The sequence below is a fragment of the Haliaeetus albicilla genome, chromosome 18, assembly GCF_947461875.1.
Source record: "Haliaeetus albicilla chromosome 18, bHalAlb1.1, whole genome shotgun sequence".
Taxonomy (NCBI): Eukaryota; Metazoa; Chordata; class Aves; order Accipitriformes; family Accipitridae; genus Haliaeetus; species Haliaeetus albicilla.
This window is the reverse complement of record NC_091500.1, coordinates 13,734,321-13,759,329: the sequence shown is the minus strand read 5'-3', so window position 1 is coordinate 13,759,329 and position 25,009 is coordinate 13,734,321. Positions and strand designations below refer to the sequence as shown.

Here is a 25,009-nt window from a genome sequence, read left to right as displayed (position 1 = left end):
AATGATATGAAATTATCTTCCCACTCCCCACAAAGGGGCGGGGTAGGGGGTGGGAAGATTTCTACTGATCACAGTAGGTCACATCACACACCAAATGAGTTTATCTTCCGAACCCTCCGACTAACTCTGCCATCTTTGCCACTACAGTTTCCTCTACCGGAAAAAGGCATTCCCTTCTTTACTGGAAAGGGCTGCTTAGGAGTTACTGGTCATGGTCTCCGCCCTGGAACTTTCATTCAACTTGCAGACATTCCAGCCTTGCAATGCATATAAAGAACAAATAATTCAGTTCGAAGAAAAATGCTGATAAAAAGGCACAGTAGAAAGGAGAATTTTGATAGGTTTCTCAAACTCTGCATGTTAATGAGACTCATTATAGTTGAAATAACTGGACTTTGTGAGCTTTATATCCCAGCATCACACTGCTATATTCTAGTCAGAAACAGCAGGACAGTGATTATCTAAAGCCAAATTATTCTTCATCAAATGGACAAATGCAGACAAGAAATACAATATCTTATGTTGCTGCGCAAAAGCTCTACCATCATTGAGGATGCTATGAACACTCTTAAACTGAGTGACAGGAGAAATCAATTTGCTGCCAAAGAGGACCGCAGACACTTTGACAGGCTGCCTTCTTCTCATCTGCGGCACTTCAATCTGCTGTAATATACACCACATACATGCTGAAGAAAAGGTAGAGTCATAGATTATTTTCCATGCTAGACTTGTTTCTCTATTTCTGTTATGTGTGTTCAGATAATCCTGCCCACATAATTTTTCTGCATGCAGAAGAATAAGATAAATTCTCACAGTTTTTTCTATCTAAACTGGTCTTAGAAATGCTAAACAGTGTCTAGTAGCCATCTAATAACGGAATACTTACTCTTTTGTACTTGTTACATGTATCTCTTTGGAACAGAAATACTTTGGAAGAGTTTTGTATGAATAGGTAAATAAGAAGTATCTGGTGTCGTCGCCCCCCCCCGTCGTCGTCCCCCCCCCCCAAAAAAAAAAAAAAAAGAGGGAAGTATTTCTACTGAAACCACTAGGTTACAGATACAGGTCTTTCATTTGGTATATTCAGTATATCAAAGACCCAGACAAGAAGAGGCAACAAATAGCACTCAGCAACATTAAATCCAAGAGAGCTTCCTCAAATGAAACAAAAATCCCTGATGAATTAATTTCACCTGACTGCAGAAAAGAAGTGAATACTTTTCTGCTGCTTTGAAGGAGAAAGAGCATCAACGGACAGAAGGATTCTTAGAGCTCATTGATATTCTGTCAACAGTGATGGCAAAAGAAAAAAATAAAAATAAATCTCAGGCTCTCTTCATCCTGGGAACACAAATACTGACAGAGATGTAGATGTAAAATCCCAGAACTTCATTTTTTGCTTGCTGTCTTGAGAATTTCATATCTCAGCTCTAGTCCAACAGCAATGGGGACTGAGTGTGCTCTTTGGTTAAGTTGTTCTGACAGAAAACATCAAGACAGTGCAGATTCCATCACACTAAGGCAGGGTCAGAACACTGCTAATTCCTTGGTAGGAAAGAGGACAGGTTGCTCTTATCTGGCTACAAAAATCTGTGGACTTCCACATATCCTAAACCTTGTTAAAGAACAATGGCATCTTCACAGACTCATTCAGCCCTAACAAATCATTTTCAATGTACACTTGCCTCACGGATTATCACTGTAGCCCCCAAACCACATCCCCTATCAATTCAACACCCTAGTAAATATCTTCAGTTTCATTGCGGCAGGAGAAAGGTTGAACCTTAAAGGACATGCTGAAGTCTCACGTTACATGCCAAAGGAATTTTATAATCACTACAGCTACAGAAGCGGTCAAATCTCTTACCGAATCTTAACAGAAGGTGTTATGCACAGCAAGCTGAGCTAGAACTGAGCATCAAACAAAATCAAGGAAAAGCACCTTACTTCGCTGAAAGGCTTTTCAAACAGTGTGCTTAGCTTTCCCTCACCTGTGTCCACACCCTCACCATGTCTGTAAACATGTCCATAAGCAGGTATTTTTAAGAGTTCTATATTCCCAGAGATGACTATGTTATCCCAAATGCCAGACAAACTAAAATAGTTTCAGTCTTGAACTTGTGAAGAAAAGCCATGTCCCTTTCTGGGCTATAGGACATGAAGTACAGAGGCTGCAGCTGACCAAACAGGCAAGACTTCAATGCAGGACTCTACTCCCTTGCTCAAGACATGACTAGTACTGAAGAAATGCACCATGACTACAGTAGTTTTAGACTGTTTCTCACAAGTGTTAGAACTGTAATTTGGAAGCAAGACGATACAGAATATATTAAGCCAAAAGATCATTGTATTGAAGTTAATGCAAACTTTAAACTCGCTGTTAACAAGATTAAGATGATCAGCATCAACTGTATTTCATGTTCCTTTGTATCACACAGGTCTTGCCCAGATCTCAACAGAATTATTCAAGGAAGTCTAAGTATAAACTGTGTGGAAGCTAGTTATTTTGCATTTTCTATTCTCCTAGCCTATTTCTCCATAATTTTAAAATAAAAGATGACCCAGTTTGATGGGGTTGCATGAAAAGGTTGGTTATTTGGGTTGTGTCACGCCACGGAAAAGACAGTTGGTGAAGTTTGGGGCTGTGAATCCCAGAAAAAGATGGAGATGAAGCCTTGCTTTGGTACAGTGTGTGGGATAGCTCATAGTATGATGGCACTCTTAACAGCAAGAAAGTAACAATGACAACACTGAAAAAGTTGAGCAAAACAATCCCCTTCCTCGCATTAGAAACCTGTTTCTCTCCAAGAAGTTTTCAGGTCAGGGTTTTTTTAGGGTATCATTGTTGCTTTTAAGTGCTGTAGGAAGCATAGATCACTCACACTTGCTGTTTAATTTGGAGGTAGGGTATAACACAATGGAAGAAAACAGCAAAAACTCTAAGAAGCATTCTTTATGAGAATAAAGAAGAAAAACATATAGCCTATATTTTAATTTTTCAAAACCTTGCAAATGAAAAACAAACAAACCAACCAACCCACCCAAAAAACAGCTCCCAGAAATACCCCAGCAAGTTATTCTAAAGATGGAAATTGCACTTCTTCCTGTAGGACTAGCTGTTGTGGCAACAGCCATTGCCAGGCCTCTACTGCCCAAACACCTGCATGAGGTACCCGCCGTTTCCAACAAACATGCCTTTTGACTCTGTTTAAGAGGGAAGAATTATGTGCAATTGTAAATTTACCAAAATTCACAAGTGCACACACACATAACGGAACAATATTGTAAAGCCAATGTTTTTAACTGAAAAGCACTCTCCAGTCAATAGGATGAGTTCTGTGGCTTGCTCTGTTCAGATTGCCCAGGATTCCCAAACTCAGAAAAATATAGCTATCTTATGTGAATATGAAATTATAGGTATACGGGAGCATAAATGATCCAAAACCTCATTTCCTGTTATTGCCCAATTTTCTGCAAAATCCAGATATTCAAAGCAAACAAGAACACACTACAAAAACAAACAAATCCAATCAACCAAAAAAAAAACCCCAACCCCCAAACCAAAAAACCCAGAAGAGATATTTTTGGGCTTAATTGTGGCAGTGTACTTACCTTAACACACATACAATTTTTTTAATAGCACATTGGACAATATCACTGGGAGAAAGACCTAGATCTCCAACAGCCACTTGTAACAATTGTTGTATCATGTCCAGGGGTTGACCATCTATACACATAGCTACTGCTTGGTCATGGATTTTTTCTTTCTCTGACCTTGACAAATCATATAAATAACCGTACTTCTGCAGTGTATCCTGTGAACAGATAATTTTTAAACATGGATCAGTGTACTCTTTATTTACAGGGCTGTATCATTCATAGTCTTCCTTTCTACCAAGATTTAACATATACTATGAAAAAGAAAATACTGATGGACGTGAATTTTCAAAAACCAGGTCAACAAAAACAAAGGTACAAAACATTAATAAAATATGACATAAGATTGAAGTCCATCACTGCTAGTCATGGTAACATTCAAAACAAGCACCTGATCAGTAATCATTACCTGTTCACTGTTTTTCAGGTAAGTGATAAAACTATGAGTGAGTGTTTCCAGATGAGCAAGAGATTGCTGCAAGTGATTCAGAGTTTCTTCATAAGTAACAGATGGACTTTCAGCATCATCCATGTCATTCTCAGAAGGTTTTTTCCTTGATTTCTCAGAAATATGTTTGACTGCCTTAATAGCCTTCTTAGTCACTTCTATCCTGGCTTCAACTGGCAGCTGAAAAAGATGACTCAATATTTAATCATTCATCATCTGTACACTACTATATGTATTACAGCAGTGCCTAGAGGTCAGGTGGCTCCACTGCTCTACAGCACAGCATAAAACAAAATGAAGTATTTTATGAGAAACAACTTTATTTCTAATTAGTCATTTATTTAAAAACAGATCACTATTGCATTACTTTCTTCTGTTGTCCTTCCTTTTACTGATATTGAATCTGGCACCTTTTAAACCATATGAAACTTCTTTTCCCTAATAATATTTATGATCTTTGTAGACTGCCACCTTATAATCTCTGTTTTTCAATTCTACATTGAGAGATGTCTGGAGATCATTTTACAAGATCAACTGAAAATTCCAAATGCTGAAGATTAACTTAAGGTTAGTTTTGTCAGGTTTAGATCACTGTTTAAAATATATCCCTAAGGCCATAATTGTAAGCAGAAACACACTAGGAGGTCTACAACTATTCTATCAACCTATTTAAAGCACAAGTTATACAAAACAGCACATTACTATTTTGAAAGACCCATACAACTAGATGTATCTAGCCATTAAACTGAAACAAGGAAGTCTGCGGTTTTTTCCCCCCATTTTACTTCTCAGAGTTTGAATTTTTAGGTGGAATCATACATACACTGAATGAAGTTTTCCCCTACCCCTCTATCTAGCATCAAAGGGTCATTCCAGTCTGTCAGAATGGAATTTAGGACTTCAGAATGGAGCCTAAACCAAGAGTATGTTGGAAAAGGATAAAGATGGAAATATTCTTTATGTAGACAGTACTTGCAGCAAACCGTTATGGTTTTAAGTCAGGAAAGACACAGCTACATCTCTAAGTCCAAAACAAAGTCTGAAATATTATTTTAAGAACTCACGTATCATTTGTTATTTTATAACTTCAAGTACAGTTTTAAGGATGTTTGCAATATACTTTCTAATGGGTGGGGGTCTCTTCTGTCTAAACCCACAGCACTATATACTTTCAACATCAGGTATTTTAGTTACTGGAATACTGGACAAAGACATACAAACAATTTTAATTTTCAAGTTGAAATACACAAAAAATAGAAAACAAAGCTTGAATCTGTATGACACATTGAATAGAAAAGAGGCTGAATTACCACAGATAGAGGAAAAGTAAACTGCTATAGCATTTTTCATAAGAAAGTCAAATTAATGTTTACATCATGCATTAAAATGTCTAGTTGTAAAGCCATAGAAAGCTTGATAAGAATTAGTTAGCAGAAAGTTTTACAGCTTATATACTCCCCCCCTCCCTGCCCCCTAAAAACATACAGTGAAAGATGTAAGGTTTACTCCTGCTTTTTCATGCCATTGCTGCAAACCACAGTAATGGTCTACTGGACATTTTTAATGATAAAAGCAAAATGGGTGGACATTATTGTAAGAGCTAAGAAAATTTGCCAGTGTTAACAAGGTAGATACAAAGGGTGTTTTACCATTCAGTTCCAAATGCAACTCAGTTCCATTCCCACCAAACGTAATTAAGTATGATTTTGTTACCTTGAACAAGGTCTCGATTATCAGGTTTTACTATAAGCAAGGAAAAGGTGATACTTTTCACATCACATTAAAATTTAATGACCACAGATGGATTTATATATCCATTTTGTAAGCATGATAAAGATGGAAACAGCTACATATTTCATTTTTTTTCCTTCTACTGTACATTCTGATGTTCAAAATGCAAGAGAGATGCAAAAGGCAAACAATTTAAGTATTCCATCTAACTGTTATATCCTAGAGAACAGTGTGAATATACTGCCAGTTTAGAAGTCATGATGCCATAAGCACATACAGAATAAAGCATTAAAAAAACAAACAAAAAACAAAAAAAAACCAAAAAACAAAACAGGTTCTTCCCAAGACTATTTTCATTTTGCATTCATATTTGCATAGTGCCAAAATGCAGCACTACCAGCATATAATTTCTCTGGTTATTTTATTCCAAAACGCAAATGGCTATCCTCTGTACTTCTAGTCAGCTTCAGTAGTGAGATTTGGTATTGTACCCAGTGAGAAAAAGTAGCTGCTTAGGGGCTAGTTCAATCTTTGTTTGCATGTGAAGTGAAGTTTTCTTTTTAAAAAGCTTTTACAGTTTGAAGAGATTTTTAATTCTATAGGCTATAATGTGCAATGAAAAATCCTAAAAATATGTTTTCTTTCATTTTCAAATCAAGGAACATCGCATACTATTTCAGCTCAACAGATTTCACTCCTCAGGGTAAAAACCTCATCTCAGAAGCCTATTTCCTTCAGAATATGTAAGTATTTCTTAATAAAACATTGTACAAGTAACATTCACTTGCACATGAAGTTGTTGACCCTGCCTCTCTTATAGCCAGTGATTAGCATGCAACTTTGATATTATGGAAACAGCTCCCCTCCTTTTAATGCCACAGGAACCTGGGATCCCAGCAACCTTGAAACACAGAATGGTCGCAGTTGGAAGGGACCTCTGGAGGGCATCTGGTCCAGAGCCCTGCTCAAGCAGGGCCACCTAGAGCCAGTTGCCTAGGACCATGTGCAGGTGGCTGTTGAATACCTCCAGTGTGGGAGACTCCACAACCTTTCTGTGCAACTTGTGCCAGTGATCGGTCACCCTCACAATGAAAAATGTTTCCTGATGTTCAGATGGAACGGTTTGGTCCAGTTCTTGTCTCTGCCACTAAATCCCAGGTTTACATATTCCACCAACCAAATGTCAGGTAGCCACAATACAACCAGATATACTGGATGGAAAGCAAATTACATTAGTGAATTCAGAAGTGGGTTAAACAGTTATGGAATAACAAAAGCTGGTTCCCCCTTCCTACAGGGGAAGAGAAAAAGAAGAGCAAAAGCAAAAAAACTTGTGGATCAAGATGAAGACAGTTTGATACATGAAGAAGAGAGAAAAAAAAAAGAACAAACGAAAACTAAGTGATGCAAAGGCAATCACTCGACACCTCCCACAAGCAGAGCAATGCTCAGCCAAATCTCCCAGCAACAACCATCTTGGAAGACACCCTCCAACCCTGTTTGTTACTGCTGAGCATGTCATTATATGGCATAGAACACACTTTTGGCCAGCCCAGGTCAGCTATCCTGGCTGTGCCCCCTCCCTAGTTTTTGCCTACCTGCAGCCCACTCAGGGCTGGGGTGTTGAGAAAAAGAGAAAGCCTTGACACTGTGCAAGGAGTGCTCAGCAACAGCCAAAACACTGGTGTGTTATCAATACTGATTTGCTCACAAATCCAAAGCACAGCCCCACAGAGGCTGCTATGAAGAAAGTTAACTCCATCTCTGCCAGACCTAGTACAGTTCATCCAGAGATCAGTGTAAAAGTTCTAATGCACGTAAGGAACCAGTGAAAGAAAATACATTATTCGTGAAGTTTCCTATTATGCAGTCTTGAAGCAGAGTTAATTAAAATAACTATATTAATGGCAAGGCACAAGAAAGTATCTAAAAGTGTACTGATATTAGAAAAAGAGGTACTGTCAATACCCATGAAGAAAACAAGTTCAGACAAGACAAACTGACTGAACGGGAGCACAGTGACAAAAAGAAGCCAAGTAATTCAAAAGGTAACATCTGAATGCAGCCATGGTATGTAAGAACACAATTAACGCATTTCTTGTACATCTTCAGGTAATGTCATGCCCTGTCTTTTTCCTTAGCACTTTATACAGCATTAAGAAGTCAATCAGCCAGACAAAAGATACTGAATGTTACTCTGAGCATTTTTTTTTTTTAAAAACTGAGCTTTTTATTCAATTATTTAAAATGGGATTTAAAGTCATTAAAACTGAAAGAGAAAATGATGCAGGTTAATATTCAGTTGTAACCGGTTCTCATTCCACACCCATTTGGTGTGTGGTCAAAATGTGGACATCGTATTCCTACTTAAGCAAGAAGAAAATGGTCAAAAAAGCATTACTGACAGAGAAAGTAAGAGTCAACCTTTCAATTAAAAACATTAACTTGCAAACAAAGTTCTTCCTTTGCATCAAAAGTTGGAAAAGAAGTTATAAAGGATGGAATAGTAAACAAACAAGGTCATCAGCCATAGTTTGAATGAATGTGGCCGACCCTACGAAAGGCTGTGAGGAAGAGCCTGTGTAAGGAAAATTTCAACTTCTCTTTCTCTATAGAAGACCTGAGCTGTAGTCTTTTCTTCCTAATCAACATATTGTGCCCATCCCCATTTGTAGTTTGTGTTCAATAATGAAAACACAGCAATTTAAAAAGTAATTGTTTTCAGTTGTGGTTTTGTTTTTTGGTTTTGTTGTGCTGGGCTTTTTTTTTTTTCAGAGTACTGTTAATCAACAAACATCAGGGCAATGACCTATGAGCTCTGAAACAGATGGTTCTTTGAAGACATAACTGACTATCTAGCACAACGAACAAAATGCTGGCAACAAAGGAATAAAAAAATCCCCAAATTACCTAAAATGCTTCACACAGATCACACAAAGGGAATAAATAGGAACTCATCAAGATAAAAACGTTGATATGATCATTATTATAATTAAGAATCTATGAAGTCAGCATTACTGAAAAGCAAACAGAGCTGCTAGAAGAAAAGATGACAGACTCAAAATGCATGCAAAAATATAACCAGTAGTTCTACTGAATATTTGGAATATCTCCCTTTTAGGGAGCAACCTGTTCCATACATCCAAATAGCCTATGCTTACCCACTACAGAGGTGGACTGAATTATTATTTAGTCAGAAAAACTTGAATAGTTATTCTGAATTAAAAGCATTACTGAGTAGTAGTGCCATAAGCGGGAACCCTCTTACTGCTTGCAGCAGTGAGTGACTGTGGTCAAGGGATCAATGCTTCAGTCCCTCAGTGTGTGAGGAAGGTACTGATGAGGAGTAAAGGACTTCACCTGTTTCATTTACCACAAACACAACAGGAATAGTGCATCAATCTCTACCTTCTTCAACTGAAGATGAATGCTGATATACTGGATCCAAAGAAGAGTTGTGATAATAATGGAAAAGCTGGAAACACACACACACACACACACTCACTCACTCTAAAAAGAGCAGAAAACTTCCCAAGGTCAGTCCATTCAGTTTATCAAAGTCAAGTTTAAGTGGCCTCTACTGAATATCTGACTGTGGAAGCAAACTTTGATGACTAGCTCTTCAGTATAGCAGACAAAAGGTCTATAGGTGGAATTTCAAAAGTAGGTAAATTCAGTTTAGCAAAAAGGCATTTTTAAAAAATAAACAGTGAACAACTAGCCACCAGAGCAATCAAGGATTACTCTGGATTCACAAGTCACCCTTAATCCCTCAAAAATTACAAAACATCTCCTATAGGATATGCTGCAGATCAAAAGATATTAAATTTCAGGAAGCAGTCTGATCTGTCTCATACAGAATATCCAGTACATTAACTGTGTTACTTTGGGTCTATGATTTATTGAAGTCCCACTATGATGCATCTCTGCTCACACAGTTCCCACCACCCAATGTCACCACTTCTCTAAACCCTTAAGGTAGGGGAACTGAATCTCATCTTCCAGGTGGTAACTTATTTCTACTGATTGCAAGAAACATGGGAGAAAAGAATCTCTGAGCTCTTAGCACTAACAGAACCTAAAACCTCGTCACACCCTAAACTACAAGTGAATGAAACAACGTTAGTTGCCCCTTCACAAGTGCAAACTCCCCATCCATTTCTGCAATTTAGACATTCTCTCAACTTCTTTGCCCAGTCAAGCACTGCTCATCCATCCACCTTTTCGTTCAGTCACCACTGGCCCAACTCATCAGAAAATTAAAAAGAAGAGCTAGTGGAAGGGGACAGGTGAAGAAGAGGGCCCCTGTCAAAGCCCAGTGTGCTCCTGTCTTTCTCAGTAAGAACAAGAAGTTGCAGAAGTCAGCACTCAATCCCCGTGCTTTCATTCTCCTTTGCATAGTTACACATTCTGCTCCCAGGTTCTCTGACATACCAAGAGGCATGCAAGTAGAAGCAGCTTCCTATTGCTTTGCTGGTCGGTCACCTGCTTTTCCTTACTACTGTTGATACATTAAAACAGTGCGGGATATTCTAATGTCTGCTTCCTAAATTCCCACGTGGTGACAACAGCAATTGTACCCTTGAAGTTCAACTCATGGAGCCTACACTGCTACGTAGCCTACCTCCCATTACCCCTCATCACTCGAGACTCTTCTTGTTTCTGACCAAGAGGGGCTTTTAGATGGAGGTGCTGTTCCACAAGGGTAACAATGGAGTGAATTTCATCACCTCCCTGGACTACTGTCTCTACTTTCCCCCCACTCCCCTTTTGAAATTGTTGCCTTTTTTTTTTTTTTTTTTTTTTTTTTTCCAAAGGGGGAAGGAGCCAATTCACCTCTCAGCACTGCTTAAAAACCTGCTTACACTATCTCACTTCAAGCTTCCTCTCAAGGTCCACTTAGAAGAACTCCACAAATTTTCCGTATGTGAGAAAACTCAGCTGTCTCAGTGACAGCACAGATTATTTCATGATAATGACCATGGGGTTTTGGCAGTCCTTTATGTATATTAAGTATCAGCACTTCCATGAAATGCAGAAATGTGCATCTGTTATGGGAATGGGAAAGTACTTGGCCACAGAACTGGGCTGAGAAGAAACTGCTTAATTAGAGATTATAAGAGTGCTCACATGACCAGTGCAGCCTCAAAACAGGATAAAATTTTAAGTAAAAGGTGCAAGCCAAAAGGCAGCTTTTATGTATGAAGGATTTTTCAGATCAAAGTTAGAGGAAAGAGATCTCTGAGAAATAAGTTTTTGGGTTCTATAATGATAATTTTTTATTGTACACTTCCACTTGAAAATTGGATGGGAACCTGAGGCAAAACTAGTTGCAAGCTGGTTAAACAGCTGTTTCATTCCCAAACCCAGTGCAGGGGACACAGTAAATCAGCTGATTTGACCAACTGTTTCAAACACTTATTGAGTATCTGTCGTGGTTTAACCCCAGACAGCAACTAAGCACCACGCAGCTGCTCACTCACTCCCCTCCCTCCCCTCAGTGGGATGGGGGAGAAAATCAGGAAAAGAAATAAAACTCGTGGGTTGCAATAAGAATGGTTTAATAGAAAAGAGAAGAAGAAACTAATAATGATAATGATAACACTAATAAAATGACAACAGTAAGAATAAAAGAACTGGAATATACAAATTATGCGCAGTGCAATTGCTCACCACCCGCTGATCGACGCCTGGTTAGTCCCCGAGCGGCGATACCCCCTGCCCCCAGTTTATATACTGGGCATGACATCACACAGTATGGAATACCCCTTGGCCCAGTTTGGGTCAGCTGTCCTGGCTGTGTCCTGTACCAACTTCTTGTGCCTCTCCAGCCTTCTTGCTGGCTGGGCATGAGAAGCTGAAAAATCGTTGACTTTAGACTAAACATTTAGACTAGCAACAACTGAAAACATCAGTGTGTTATCAACATTCTTCTCATACCTAACTCAAAACATAGCACTGTACCAGCTACTAGGAAGACAATTAACTCTATCCCAGCTGAAACCAGGACAGTATCTTTCATGGCCAAAAAACTAACAGATTTCTGCTACAAAGTTCTGCTTGACTACCAACCACAATAATCCTGCTATGAGTATTTCCTTCCTGCTACTCGTACTCATCTTAAGAAAGCAGAGAAACTGTATTAGAATACTGAACAGAAATAAACAAAGGAAAATAAACGAAGTGCTCAAAACAGATACACAGTGGAGGCTATCCATCCTCTCCCTGCACCATTCATCTGGAATAAATGAGAAATAATCTTGAAATGCCCAAGATACATTAACAGCAAAAGTCTCAAGTAGTCACTAGCAGCGATCATACATGAGGACTGCATTTCCTTCTCATTAGACAACAGTCATTGCCTGGCTACCTCAGTCCAAGGTCAGGACTGGCAACTGAGATCTCAGGATGAGTGTCAGTCTTTCTAAAACAATATCCAAAGAGGGAACAAACTGCAGTTCACCTTAGTGAGTGCAGTGAATAGGCAACTCTGCAAAATGAGCACAATCCAGAATAGAGAAGATAGACTCAAAAAAACCCACAAAATACCTCCTCTTTATCAGCTTTTAATTTCAGATGAAGTTAGTGAAGACCTCTCAAGATGTTTTAATAAGGAAATATCTAAGAAATCTCATCTCTTTTTTTGTGCTTGGCAGTAAAGATACGTAAGAAAGCATGGATAAAACTTTATGTTAGAAATGTCCTTATAAGTAGGTTTCACTGAGCAAAAAGAAACTGCAGACCTCGTAATATATGTTACAGACATGAAAGCACGTTCTTTCAATAACAGGCTTTCAGCCAGATGGAGATTATGACAGAGTTTATCATTTATATTATTACAGTGCCTAGAAACCATATGCACTGGCCCAGAACGCTTCTCTGTGGAGCATCCTGTTCAGAATGTGAAAGCCTGGTACTAAACACAAGCCTGCGGCACAATGAATTTTAGGATGAGCACAAGTAAAATAAATACACAGGAAGAGTATCTTATTCTCTGCTGAAACAGAATACAGGGACTTTGGGGTTCCATCAAAAACTCTCTTATCCACAGAACTAACTCCTCTAACTGAATAAAAATCTTTTTTTATACTGGCAGTCATAAAAAAAGAGGTAGGCAGAGGAAGGTAGCTTTATGAATTTATCTTTAAGAACTGTAAAATGAAAAATGTAAAATTTGCTGAGACTTTCTCCTTGATACTATATTCAACTGTGCCTCACCTGAGGCCTGAAATTCTTCAAGTATATCTGCTTACCTTTGTGACAGCTTTTGAAGAAAAGGTAATGTCATCAATAAAAGTGACAATATCATCTGGATCAAGTCTATCGAAATACTTCGAACACATATCATATGCATGTAGCCACTCATCCATAGTTTCTGGGATTTTTTTAATGAGATGGTGATCACCATTCCAAAAAAGTTTTTGTAACCAGACAGCATAAATAGAGCTTGGTGACAGCATGCTGCCATCTTTTTTAGGAATCTTGGGACCCAGTTTGGAAATAGATAAGATATTTTGACTTGTAAGGACAGGCTCCAGTGTTTCCAGAGGGTTTTCATTTTCATCTGTTAGCTTTTTGTAATTAAGACCTATTGACAGAAGGAGAAAGAGGCAAACAAAATAAAAGTGATTCATAATTAAATCTACTCAAACTATACATCGATGTGTAAAACAATCAGTACTAAGCCAGTATGTGCAGAACTAGAAAGACTCTACTCCATCTCCTTTTACAGTCATACATACTGACAAGACTGGGGAGGAAGACAGGTTTGTATACATGTAACACTGGGATTTTATGATGTCCTGATGCGTGTTAAATCTCTCAATCCCTGGAACACACTTTAACATTACATATCGACACAAACTAAAAAAGCAGATTCTCAAAGAAGCAAGAATATATATAGTATATAGAATTATGCTACTATTTTTTAATACAAAGCCTAGAAAACCTCATGCACCTCAAGACATAAATTTTCATTAATTAAAAAACATGTATTCTGATCACATAATAATTGGTACTTACCATCTATCTCAGCAAAAATGCAAGGCACTAACCACAAGTAAACTAAGTAAGGTCCGCTTCAGACAGGACATATAGCTATTCATGTAAATGGATCTACATAATACAAGAGTACTGTTACTACTCTGGTTTCTACAGGAAGAAAACTCTTCCAAATTATTCTAGTGAGAACAAAATATTTCTAGCAACAATACCATTTTATTCTGTATGCATATAATTCTTAAGACAACCGGCTTCAATCACTATGGTTTTCTTCATGTACTTAGGGCCTGTAACCTCTACAAACACTCTGTGGTTGCTCCTTGACTACTATCTATAAACTATGATGAACACTGAGAATTTTAATTAAGGGTTTAATACAATAGATTAATTTTTTACCACACAAAGTGACTAATTTATGTCTGATGTATGGTCCCTCGGACCTTTTTTTTGAGCAACACTTAAAAATAGCTTTGAAGGCAAACAACAACTTCTTGACAGATATGCCTTTGACAAAACTGAGTGTTTAAACACATCAATAAGAACTGAAGGTAATCCCTCCTCCCCCCCCCCCAAATTATTGCCCTTTCTTCCTGCAATACATGAATTCATATGCACAATCTCTCCAAATTCTGCAGGAAAGTTAGTGTGTCTGATACATGAGGTTCCAGTAACAATTAATTCATCCCCACAGCAGGTAATCCCACACAGTGCGTATTTTTCATTCGGAAACCGGATTTGGAGTTACTCAACTGAAATTCGAGATACTGCTAATACTTGACTAACAAGCAAATTGAAACTAGTATTCAAAATTTCATAGTGCTTTCCAGCAGCTCGCTTTTATAGGCATTATCTGATAATGTAGGAGGACAAACGATGTTGTAGTTCTGCAAAAGCAAAAGGTAACACCAAGGATAAAACGCAAACCAAAATTATGCTCTTTAAAACAAACAAAATGCTTAAAGTTCCTAATATATTATGTAATTCAGACTTTTGAAAGGTAAATTGTCTTAAGTTCTTTGAGAATATTTATGTTAAACTTGCAGTGTTAAAAATAATGTTCTAGGAAGTCTGTATTTTTTCTTTAAAAATTCACTATGAACCACTGCCAGTAATTTTAACTTGCATGACCAACAGAAATCTGTTTTAAATATTTTTTGCTTGCTGTAATAAAATAAATTTCCAGTAATACAAAGAGAATGAACTTACTCCTCTAAGATATGATTAACCTACTAAATTACTTGCATTCGTCTGATATGCTCATTGAAAAAAAAAAAATTACCTGGAGAGTATAAACTAGATAAGCATAATCATGTTAACACTCACACAACAGAATAATAAATACAGCTATGAAGAAAACAAACAGGAACTCTCCTACCTGGTGCAACTGCTTTGAATTTTTTCAGGAGTCGGATGTGAGTTTCAGGTTTAACAGCATGCTTCACCACTTCTGAGCAACCACAGTTTTCAAGGAGTGTAAAATAATAAAGCAACCGCTGGTGATCTCTGCCTTCAATACTTGGGTAAACATATTTAACCATGTGTTCATGCAGTGTTTCAGGACTGGTTTTCAAAGTCTCAAATAGACCAAGACTTTGTGCTCTTTCTTCTATTTCCAGTGTCGATAACCTGCATTTAGAAATAATTTTGGCTTTAAAGGCCTGGACATGGCATGAAAGACTCTTCAGCTGCACACTTGGGAAACAGGACAATACTTTCCTTTGTTTAAGGTTCAACTTCGTAAGACATTTTGAAAGAGTAAATACTCATTCATAAATATTTAAATAGTTGTTATTGTCCATAAACAAAAGCTAAGGAGCTCTTGTATTTCCTGATCTTGTTACCTGTTGACTTGGACATGCAGATTAAAGGTCATGAATACTGAAGTGGGATTCAAAGCAGCACTTCACATCTCTAACTATAGCTATACATAAAAATAGACATATGTCCAGAGTATGTGTACAGGAAGCCTTTTTAAAAACAAACAAACAAACCAAGCCAAAAAACACCACCAAACTTGTGGCTGAATGATGCTAGAAAATCCTTTTGCCCAATTAGAAGTTCTCCCAATCAATTACATTCTATTTTCTGTAGTCAATGAGCACTTGTGCATGCTTTGAAAGAGATTATCACTGAAAATCGGCTCTTGCCCACTAGTTAATCTATTTGACACCATTATTCATGCTTAGCATATTTCATTTGACAGTTTTATCAAGTTACTTCTCAAATTGTCATCCATGAAAGCTTATGAAAATACCAGCAAGTCTTAGATTGACCTCAGCCAGTCTCACTGCTGCAGGAAATTTTTTTCCTGACCCTTTTGAAAAGAATACATTAGCTCTTTCACAGCATGAATTCAGACACCTCCAGCTGACTACATAAAAGATAGCTGAATGCAATCACTCCTTTTTTCCTCAGCTGCGAGAAGAATGGGTGCATATCAAGGAAGTCTCATCTTAAGTTTATACCTTTCTCAGCTGAAAGTTTTACCTAAAATCTGAGCAAAGAAGTAACCTACAGCTTACTACCACCTTGACTCTTCCCAGAGTCCAATCACATGATATGTTAGGTAGTACATTTCATGTGGAAATCTGATGTCTTCTAATACCATTTGATTTTCATCTACCTTTAAAATTAGAATTTCAACATCAATTTTTCCTGAGTATAAATGCCACATGTAAGTTAGTGTTTCTCTTTGATATTCAGGTAAAATATGTCTCAAGTTTCATTCCTAAAGATTATTTTCTTACAGCAAATACCACAAACACAACCTTCTCTCACTTTAAAAATTATTCTCTGATTTCTGAGGTAGATGTTATTTTTTATTTATTTTTATATCTAGAACCTAACCCAGTTAGGTTGCTAACCTTGTAAGCGTTATTTTAATTCTCTAAATACTTGTCAACTGTTAAGTGTTCTATCATATTAATGGAAATAAAGCATCATTAACTCTTAATATCAGAAAAAACAGACACTTGGACTTGATATATTTCAAAAGTGTGATCTGAATACATTTTTCTGTTCATACCCAAAGTTCAAACTAAAGGCTAGATGGACATTCAATTGTATTGACAGGATCTACAGAGGTTTGCCATATGTTTTTGGGGCAGGGCTGGTGGTGGATAGAAAGGGATCATTATGCTGTTCAGAAAGATCCTGGAATAACAGATTCTGTGACAGGCAAACATAGAATTTCCTCTTGCTGAAATCATAAATTGCGTTTTATAGATTATTGGTAATCAAATGCGATCAGATTCTTCAGAAGAAAATTAAATTTCCATTGAATTTAAAAAAAATGTAATTCTGAACAATTATCATCAGAATCATTCACAGCATAACAAAAAAACGTGATGATTATTTGTCATCAAGTAATCAAAGAAATAGTTAATATAAACTATATAAGTGCTTCTTTCGAGCTTCTCCCTACATAAAGTGGCTTATAGAAATACTGCATATTTGGTTAAAGAGATTAAGTCTTAGAATAAACTTCTTTTCAGTTTAGAATGAATGCATAATGAAGCATGCATTATTAATGCCATAATCCCAAGACTAAAATATACTGTAATGACCATATGCTGTCAATCAACTTTAAAATGAGATTATGATACAACAAAAACATGCTCAGCAGCATATTATGCTATTATACTTCAATTTTCAAGACTTTTCTGAATTTCATTAGGGAGAAGGTTGTTACTTTGTACTTCAATGATTTCAGAATTCTATGAATACTAACTCATGGAGGACAAGAACAAAGAATATGATAGAAAACTGTTGCAAAATACCTTAGGTAATATTCTAGTCCCAGAGAAGTCAGCTGGCTCTTTCGTATTCAGCCCAGTGTTGCCATGTTTATATCCTGACTGTCTATTTTGTTTAAAGCACTAAATAATTTAGCAGCATCAAAATTTAGAGGGTATGACTTCTCTGTTTTCTGGAGGAAACAAAGAAAGTCTCAGAATGTTATTTCACCTTCTCAGATCTTGCACCAACATCTATCAGGCTTTGCTTTTTATGCCTCATGTTTTATAAAATGTTTTAATGCTTTTTAATTAATAGTTAATGTTAAGAGAGATACAAATATTGCTGCAAGGTACAGCTGCTTTCACAATTTAAAATTAGAAACAAACAAGACTAAATTGATCATGTCTGTCAGAACACTAGATGATCTGCTGTATTACACAGGGGGCTCTACATCACTGTCATCTGAATGCAGTACTCAGGCAAGTAGCTTAGTCTTTCAACGAATGGGTTTATTCATCTTTCAGTGGGCAAAAAGTACTTGTGTGACTGACAAGATGTCTAAGTTTAAAAAAAACAAAACAAAACAAAAACCAACCAAAAAAACAACCATAAAAAGCCCTGGAACCAATTCTGGAATAGAAACGAAAACTGAAAAGTATCCCTACCCTCATGCCCCCCACCAATGCCAGGTCTGGTCTGCCATAATCTTGTAGGCTAGAACAGTTCCAAAGAAGTATTGTAAAAAAAAGTGCTTCTATAAAAAACTGAAACTGAAATGAATAGATGAATCACGTGAATGAGAAACTCCAATATATTTTCTTCCTTTGCTACTATGTAGAAGAGAGATCAATAAATAGCAAAACTTTTTTAAAAATAAATAATTATATAAAAAACTATCAAGGTTCAGGACATATTCCAAGGAACTGTAAAAATAACTACAAGGTAGTTTCCTGTGGGAAGAGAGCACTAAGCATTCAAAGCCTTGGAAACCTAAACACTGAAACAAAAGTCCCTGAATACTTAGAAGAACAATAAGACACATATGGGCTTTTATCCTTGCTTGTAACACCTGTTTTCATGGCTGGTTACAGAAGCATCACATGGAAAAGACAAAAATTCCCAAACTATCATAGCACAAGAAATATGAAAACAGAAACCAAACTCTACCCGCAATATACTTCAACTTTCTCATAGGTTAGCACATATTTTTCTGTAACAGAATCGTATGTGTATTTGCAGGGGAGACAACTCACCCACTGTCAGTGAATAAAAATTCCAGATGGGTCATATAAACTTCCCAAAGTGGAACATTGTATCGCTGAGCCAAAGAAACAGCAATCTTGTAAACATTTTCTTCAAGTGTTCTTACAGAGAAAAAACAAAAAAGAAAACACAGAGAAGTTACACTAAGCCACTAGAGACATGACATGAAAATAAATATTTATACTAAAAAAGTAATGATTTCTTTTTAAATTTATTTTTCATAAACCAAGAAACTAGAATCACTGTTAAATAGACACAAAGTATGTCCTCTTGCATTTGCTTATACTCAGTGCTCCATTTAGGAAAAAAAAAAAAGGAAAAAAACCCCAAACCCTAACAAACAAAAAATCAGACTACAGAGATATTCCAAAGACAGGCACCTACACCACATATGCTTTGGTTCTCAATGACAGTTTCTGCTTAAACTTTGTGCTAAAGCAAAAACCTCAGTTTTCATTTCATTTCAATTACAAAGTGATAAAGGATGTAACATGTCACAGTGAGCATTTATTTGATTTAGTTGCAACACCTATAGTGTTTTAGCACAACTGGTATGTGGGTCCTCAAAGCTCTTCCTTAGAAGTTCACAGACAGAAACACTCTTAGTATTTGCAGACTAAAAGAAGGTGCAAAGATGTCGAGCTTCACTCTGTAGATGTCCTAGAAATACTAAAAACTGTTTTTCTGTTATTGTATATATGTTTAACAAAACAAAAGATGGAGAATCTGTTAAGCGATCAAAGACTGAAGTTAACTTCATATTAATTTTTATTAATCCACGGAAGTTAGTATGGCTCAAGTAGACACACGTGGTTCTTGGTTTTAGGCTGGTATAGGAGCAATACTACCAAGGCTGATGCTTGGGTTTTGGGGGTTTGGTTTTGTTTTTTTTTTTTTTCTCCAGGATAATTCCAAGAAAAATACTATTTGTTTGTAATTACATCCTAATCAACCTGTCATGAACAACTTTTTAAAAAATGCATTTAATGTGAATACTGCTGACCATATTGTTTTAGATTCTTTAATTAAAAAGTCACGTGGGACTAAGGAAAAAAGCCTTACACAACATGAATTATTACAAAATATAATTGCAGCTGTCAGTAAATTAGTTTACAAATTGTATTAATATAAGACTCATGTTAACTCCATAAACTTGAGTGACCTTATCATATTACGTTTAATACCTTCCTTAGATTATTTACGTTGTTTTCTACAATCCTGGGGGGGAGGGGGCACTTCGTGGAGCAACAATAACTTTTGGTACATTTTCTATACCATCATCATGACCCATGTATGATATTAAAAGGGAAGCAGAAAAAACCTACAGATTAAAGAGCATATCCTCCCAGTTCTTTTTTTGTCATTTATAAATGGAGATCTATACCATATCTTGATCTACGCTAAACAAGGCTTAGAGCTGGAGTCTGACTTTCTCGCCACCCCAGGTGAACAGCTGACACATCCATGCACCTTAATTGTGATTTTTACACACTCAATCCAACATATCATTACATTCCACTGTGATAGTTGCTACAGATATTGGAGAATTAAAATAAGATACACAATGCAGAGCAGAAAAAGCAAAATGTCAAGAAAGAACATAATGCTGAAAAATCTTCGCAAACAGCTATTAGAATAGCCTTTGCATTAAACTATTGCTCCAATAGTTAAAAAACAAAAACAAACAAACAAAAAACCACACACACAAACAAAAGACTTCCAAAAAGCAAAAAATCCACAAACCTCTTGTAATGATTCTTAGTTATGACAACCCCTGAAAAGTATTAGGCACTTTACATGGAATAACATGTATGCAAAGTATAGGAGGCAGAACACAAGCATTAAAATTAAAAAAAAAGATATATTTTAAGATAAATAAAAGTATTTATTGAAATATATTTAAGAAGAAAAGAGGAAAAAGAAAAACACATCCCCCACACTATCCTGTCTCTTCTGTTCCAATGGCCATGGCACCTTCCCTCTGATTTTCCAGCACAGCAAGACTTCCTGTACACAACCTCTTGCGAATAGACTCAATACTTCAATGCAAACATAAAAATTTTTAACCCAGCAGGCAATGATGTATGTATGAGAGGACAATAATCTAAACTTTTCCAAAAATCCTCAGTAAAAGTCATCTAATATTTTAGAGGCAGATGCTCTATTCTATTTTTTGACATTAAGAAGTGCCATGACAATACTACACTGTAAATTCCAGATTAGTATCCATAGTTTGTGCAGGTTGTCATTCAGTACATAAAAGCAGATCTTTTTTTAACCAGGGACACACAACAGCTGTTACCAAATCACAACACATGTAAACTTAACATTCCTTCACATTTTTCAGAAATCATTTGATATACTGTCCACAGTGGGATTACTAGTTAAAGTGAAGGTGAAGATTGATGCAAGAACTGCACAGTGAGTATGCCACTGGCTAAGGGGAAGATAACAGGGTATTTGGGAGAAGGTACGCTGGAGGTGATGAGGTTAATGGCAGTATTCTTCAGGCTAGTCCTCAACACTGATCTCAATACTTTCAATAATTTAAAAAAAAAAAAAAAAAAAAGTACGATATATTACTTCCTTTGTATCATCAATTCAGATACAGAATGTCTTGATAGAAGGAAAAGATGATCTTTAGGCATGACCTAATAACCCTCTGCTTAAAAAGTAAATACTACAACAGCTTCTGAAATGAACTGAGCAGTTCTAAAATGAGCAATGGAGCTACTAGAAAGAGTCCCGTGAAGGGCCACAAAGATGATGAAGGGACTTGGAGTAGCTCTTCTATGAGGAAAGGCTCAGAGAGCTGGGACTGTTCAGCCTGGAGAAGAGAAGGCTCAAGGGGATCTCATCAGTATATGTAAATACCTGAAGGGAGGGTGCAGGGAGGACAGGGCCAGGCTCTTTTCAGTGGTGCCCAGTGACAGGACCAGAGGCAGTGGGCACAAACTGAAACACAGGAGGATCTGCCTGAACATCAGGAAACACTTTTGGACTGTGAGGGTGACGAAACACTGGAACAGGTTGCCCAGGGAGGCTATGGAGTCTCCATCCTTGGAGTTATTCAGAAGCTGCCTGCACATGGTCCCTGGCAACTGGCTCTAGGTGGCCCTGCTTGAGCAGGGGGGCTGGACCAGATGCCCTCCCGAGGTCCCTTCCAAACTCAACCATTCTGTGACTCCGTCATTCAGCGAAAGAAGATGATATGAATGCTTTAGTTGCACAATAACTCAATCATACAAATCAGGAGTGGCTCTTGGAGCTAGTGGGATCCATTCCCCCTAGCACTTTATAAACCTTACCAAAATCCTGTCTTTTTTGTCGTAAGAGTGGCATGCAGTGGCAGCATAAGGCAATGGAGGTTTAAGGAAATGATACGGTATAAATGAACAACAGTAACAAGCTATTTGTTGTCAGGATAACAGTGACAGGACAAGAACAAGTAGCTGTTACACAATGAAAAGCTGAAAAAATGGCCATCACCTTGTAAAGGACCTTTTAACTTTCCTTTGCATGCCCCTTTTCATGCGCAGCCCTGTCCCTGTGAGCCCAAGGACTGCCAGAGAAAGGCCCACTGAAGGCTCCAGTGCAGACACAGTTTGGATGTACTTCATTGTGTGCTATTGCACCAAGACTGGTGCAAAAACAAAGTCAAGCAGTTCTTGTGGATGGTTCTTGGCCACCCTGCCTGTGTGCTAGCACATATTTCCAAAGTATCAAAAAACATGCCTGTGCAGTAGCATTCAGCTGGGATTTTGCTGAGTATCTTCAAGCTCACAGAAATAAACATTTGGCAGCTCAGAGCAATTTGGGGTTTTTTTTTCCATCTTGTTCTCTCAAACCTCTGTCATACCATACATGTGCATGTGTTTGCTTGCAAGCCGTCTTTAACGTTTTCGGTTGACATCAATCAGCTACAAAGCATTAGAACCACCACTGGATTCAATCATAATAAAGGCAAATGAGATCCACTTTTCCAGTTGCCCATCCTCAAAAAATGTTTTTTTAAAAAATCCAACTTAGGGAAGTGAAATGAAGATTAGCCTTTAGTTTCCTCTCATGTTTGAAGCAGGAAAATGAGATGGAAGGCCACGGCTGTTTGTTAAGTGCTGCAGCAGCAATGTATCAGGGAGAAAGGGCTGTGTCTACACTGGCAATAGAGCAGAGCAGCACAGCAAAAGCATACACAATGGTTCAGGAGCTAATGTCACTAGTAAGAACTGAAGTACATTTGAAGTGGTTTTATACAGGACTTTTTGGTTTAGTCTTCTGCAAAGGGACCTAGTTCATATGCACCAAAATCATTCTGAGAACCCAATAAGCACAAGCTAAGTTACGAAATTCAGATTGCTTGGTAATTGCACATTTTTTCTGAAAATCAAAATAAGTATTTCAGATTGGTGACATCAGACAAGGAAGAAATTGGTACTACATCATTAAAATCAACTGCTGATTTCAACTTTTTAAGAGAAGTAGTGAAGGCCTGAAGACCTCAGAGTAGGTGAATGAAAAAAACAAACAAACAAACAAAAAACCCCCAAAAAACCCCACCAGCCACCCAAAAACTGGCCTTAAGTAAAAGAATGATTTAGAAACCTTATACACCATAGTTGGCCTGAAGCTATATGGGACTACACTCAGGAATTCGCATTCAGTCTTACTCTGGTTTCCCTAATTCCCTTCCAGATACATTCTGGCTCTATTTTGCCCAAATAAACAGTTAACTGCTTGAGAACTATCCTTGATTAAGTCTGTGAGGCACCCAGATCTTGAAATATTTGATAAATAATGCATAATGAGCTCTAATCACAATACACTAAATCTGGAAGACAAAGCTGACAATTTGTTTAGTAGCTTTACAAATTCCTCATTCTCGTACCAAGCTGTTTTGTAAATAAGATACCATCTCTTCCAGGTGTTGTTCCTGCAAGCAGCACTTCATAAAAGATTGAAAACATGAGGCACTTAGTGATAATTCAAAAATAAGAAAAAATATGCTACAAAATTATATCAAATTTGCACATTATTTTCATTAGAAAATACAGATTAGGAGTCAACTGAGAAGATTAAAGCAAGGAAGCTGCAAGCTGAACACGTAACTAGTTGGATCTTTGCAACTGCCTAATATGGGACTACCACTCTCATCCACATGCTATGAAGCCTCATTTTTACTAACCCTTTCATACTGTGTTTCAATCCTACTTATTGTAAGGAACTTTCTCTTCAGTTTTACTTTATTTTTACAAAAGACAATATCTAAAGGACTCTTGGATGAGAATGTAAGCAAGCATGCTGCATCTAAAATAAGTATCTGTAGTAACAGAAGGATTTTTGTATTGAAGTTACTGTAGATAACCAAGATGTAACATTCACCTAGTGACACACTACTGATATGATATGTGCTCAATAAGCAATATATACAAAACACATAACTCCAATGGAAACATTAAAAGATGCTTAAAAGCTATTTTCATGAATGCAGTGCCAAAATCAATGCAGGTATGGATTTACAGATGCAAAGCAGCAGCTTAGTGCTCAAAACCTGAGGTTATACTACTATTCTTATTCTGCATTTCATATCAATGTTTTTGTACTAACAAATTTCTATTGGAATTGTAGCTATGAGTAGCTACATACATGGAAGACTGTAAACATCTAAATATGCTCTTCAAAAGCTTTATGAACCGAGTAGTTGAAATTTAGGTTACAAATCATATTAAAAGCTTCTTATTGCACAGAACTTTGACAATCTAGAAGCTATTGAACTGTGATTGTCTTCAAAACATATAGAGTTCAAGTATATTCATGACTTGTTCACAGCTTAAAGTATCTGCAGGCAGATGTTGATTAAAGGTGCGTTTAAAATGAAATGACAGTACCACCCTATATCTTCTTTTTTTCTATTTTGGGTAACTGAAATGTGAGACAAAAGCATTCTAAGTATCAGAACACGTGCAGTGAAAGCTCCAGTACTTCCAAATGACTACAGGGGAAAAATATTGTAATATACAGCAGCTTTAACTAAATTATTAAAAATCAAGTACAGTTTATTAACCTTTCTTGGTTTGTTTTGTTTTAAACTATAGTTCATTACAAACTTTGATGCTTGGGCATACCCTAATAGATTGCTAGAGCAGGTTTACAGGACAGAAAAGGAAAAGATCA

The 25,009-nt window shown here is 37.1% G+C and overlaps 1 protein-coding gene across 2 annotated transcripts in view; it reads right to left on the bottom strand.

The window, feature by feature from the left end:
* NBAS (NBAS subunit of NRZ tethering complex) overlaps nt 1-25,009 on the bottom strand; it is a 190,761-nt gene that overhangs the window by 52,817 nt on the left and 112,935 nt on the right. For both annotated transcript variants that reach the window (XM_069805772.1, XM_069805773.1), the window contains 5 exons: nt 18,829-18,939; nt 15,213-15,463; nt 13,090-13,424; nt 4,067-4,285; nt 3,613-3,815 (listed from right to left, as the gene is read on the bottom strand). In XM_069805772.1, the coding sequence (XP_069661873.1) occupies nt 3,613-3,815; nt 4,067-4,285; nt 13,090-13,424; nt 15,213-15,463; nt 18,829-18,939 (1,119 nt within the window). The remainder of the gene's footprint in view (nt 1-3,612; nt 3,816-4,066; nt 4,286-13,089; nt 13,425-15,212; nt 15,464-18,828; nt 18,940-25,009) is intronic.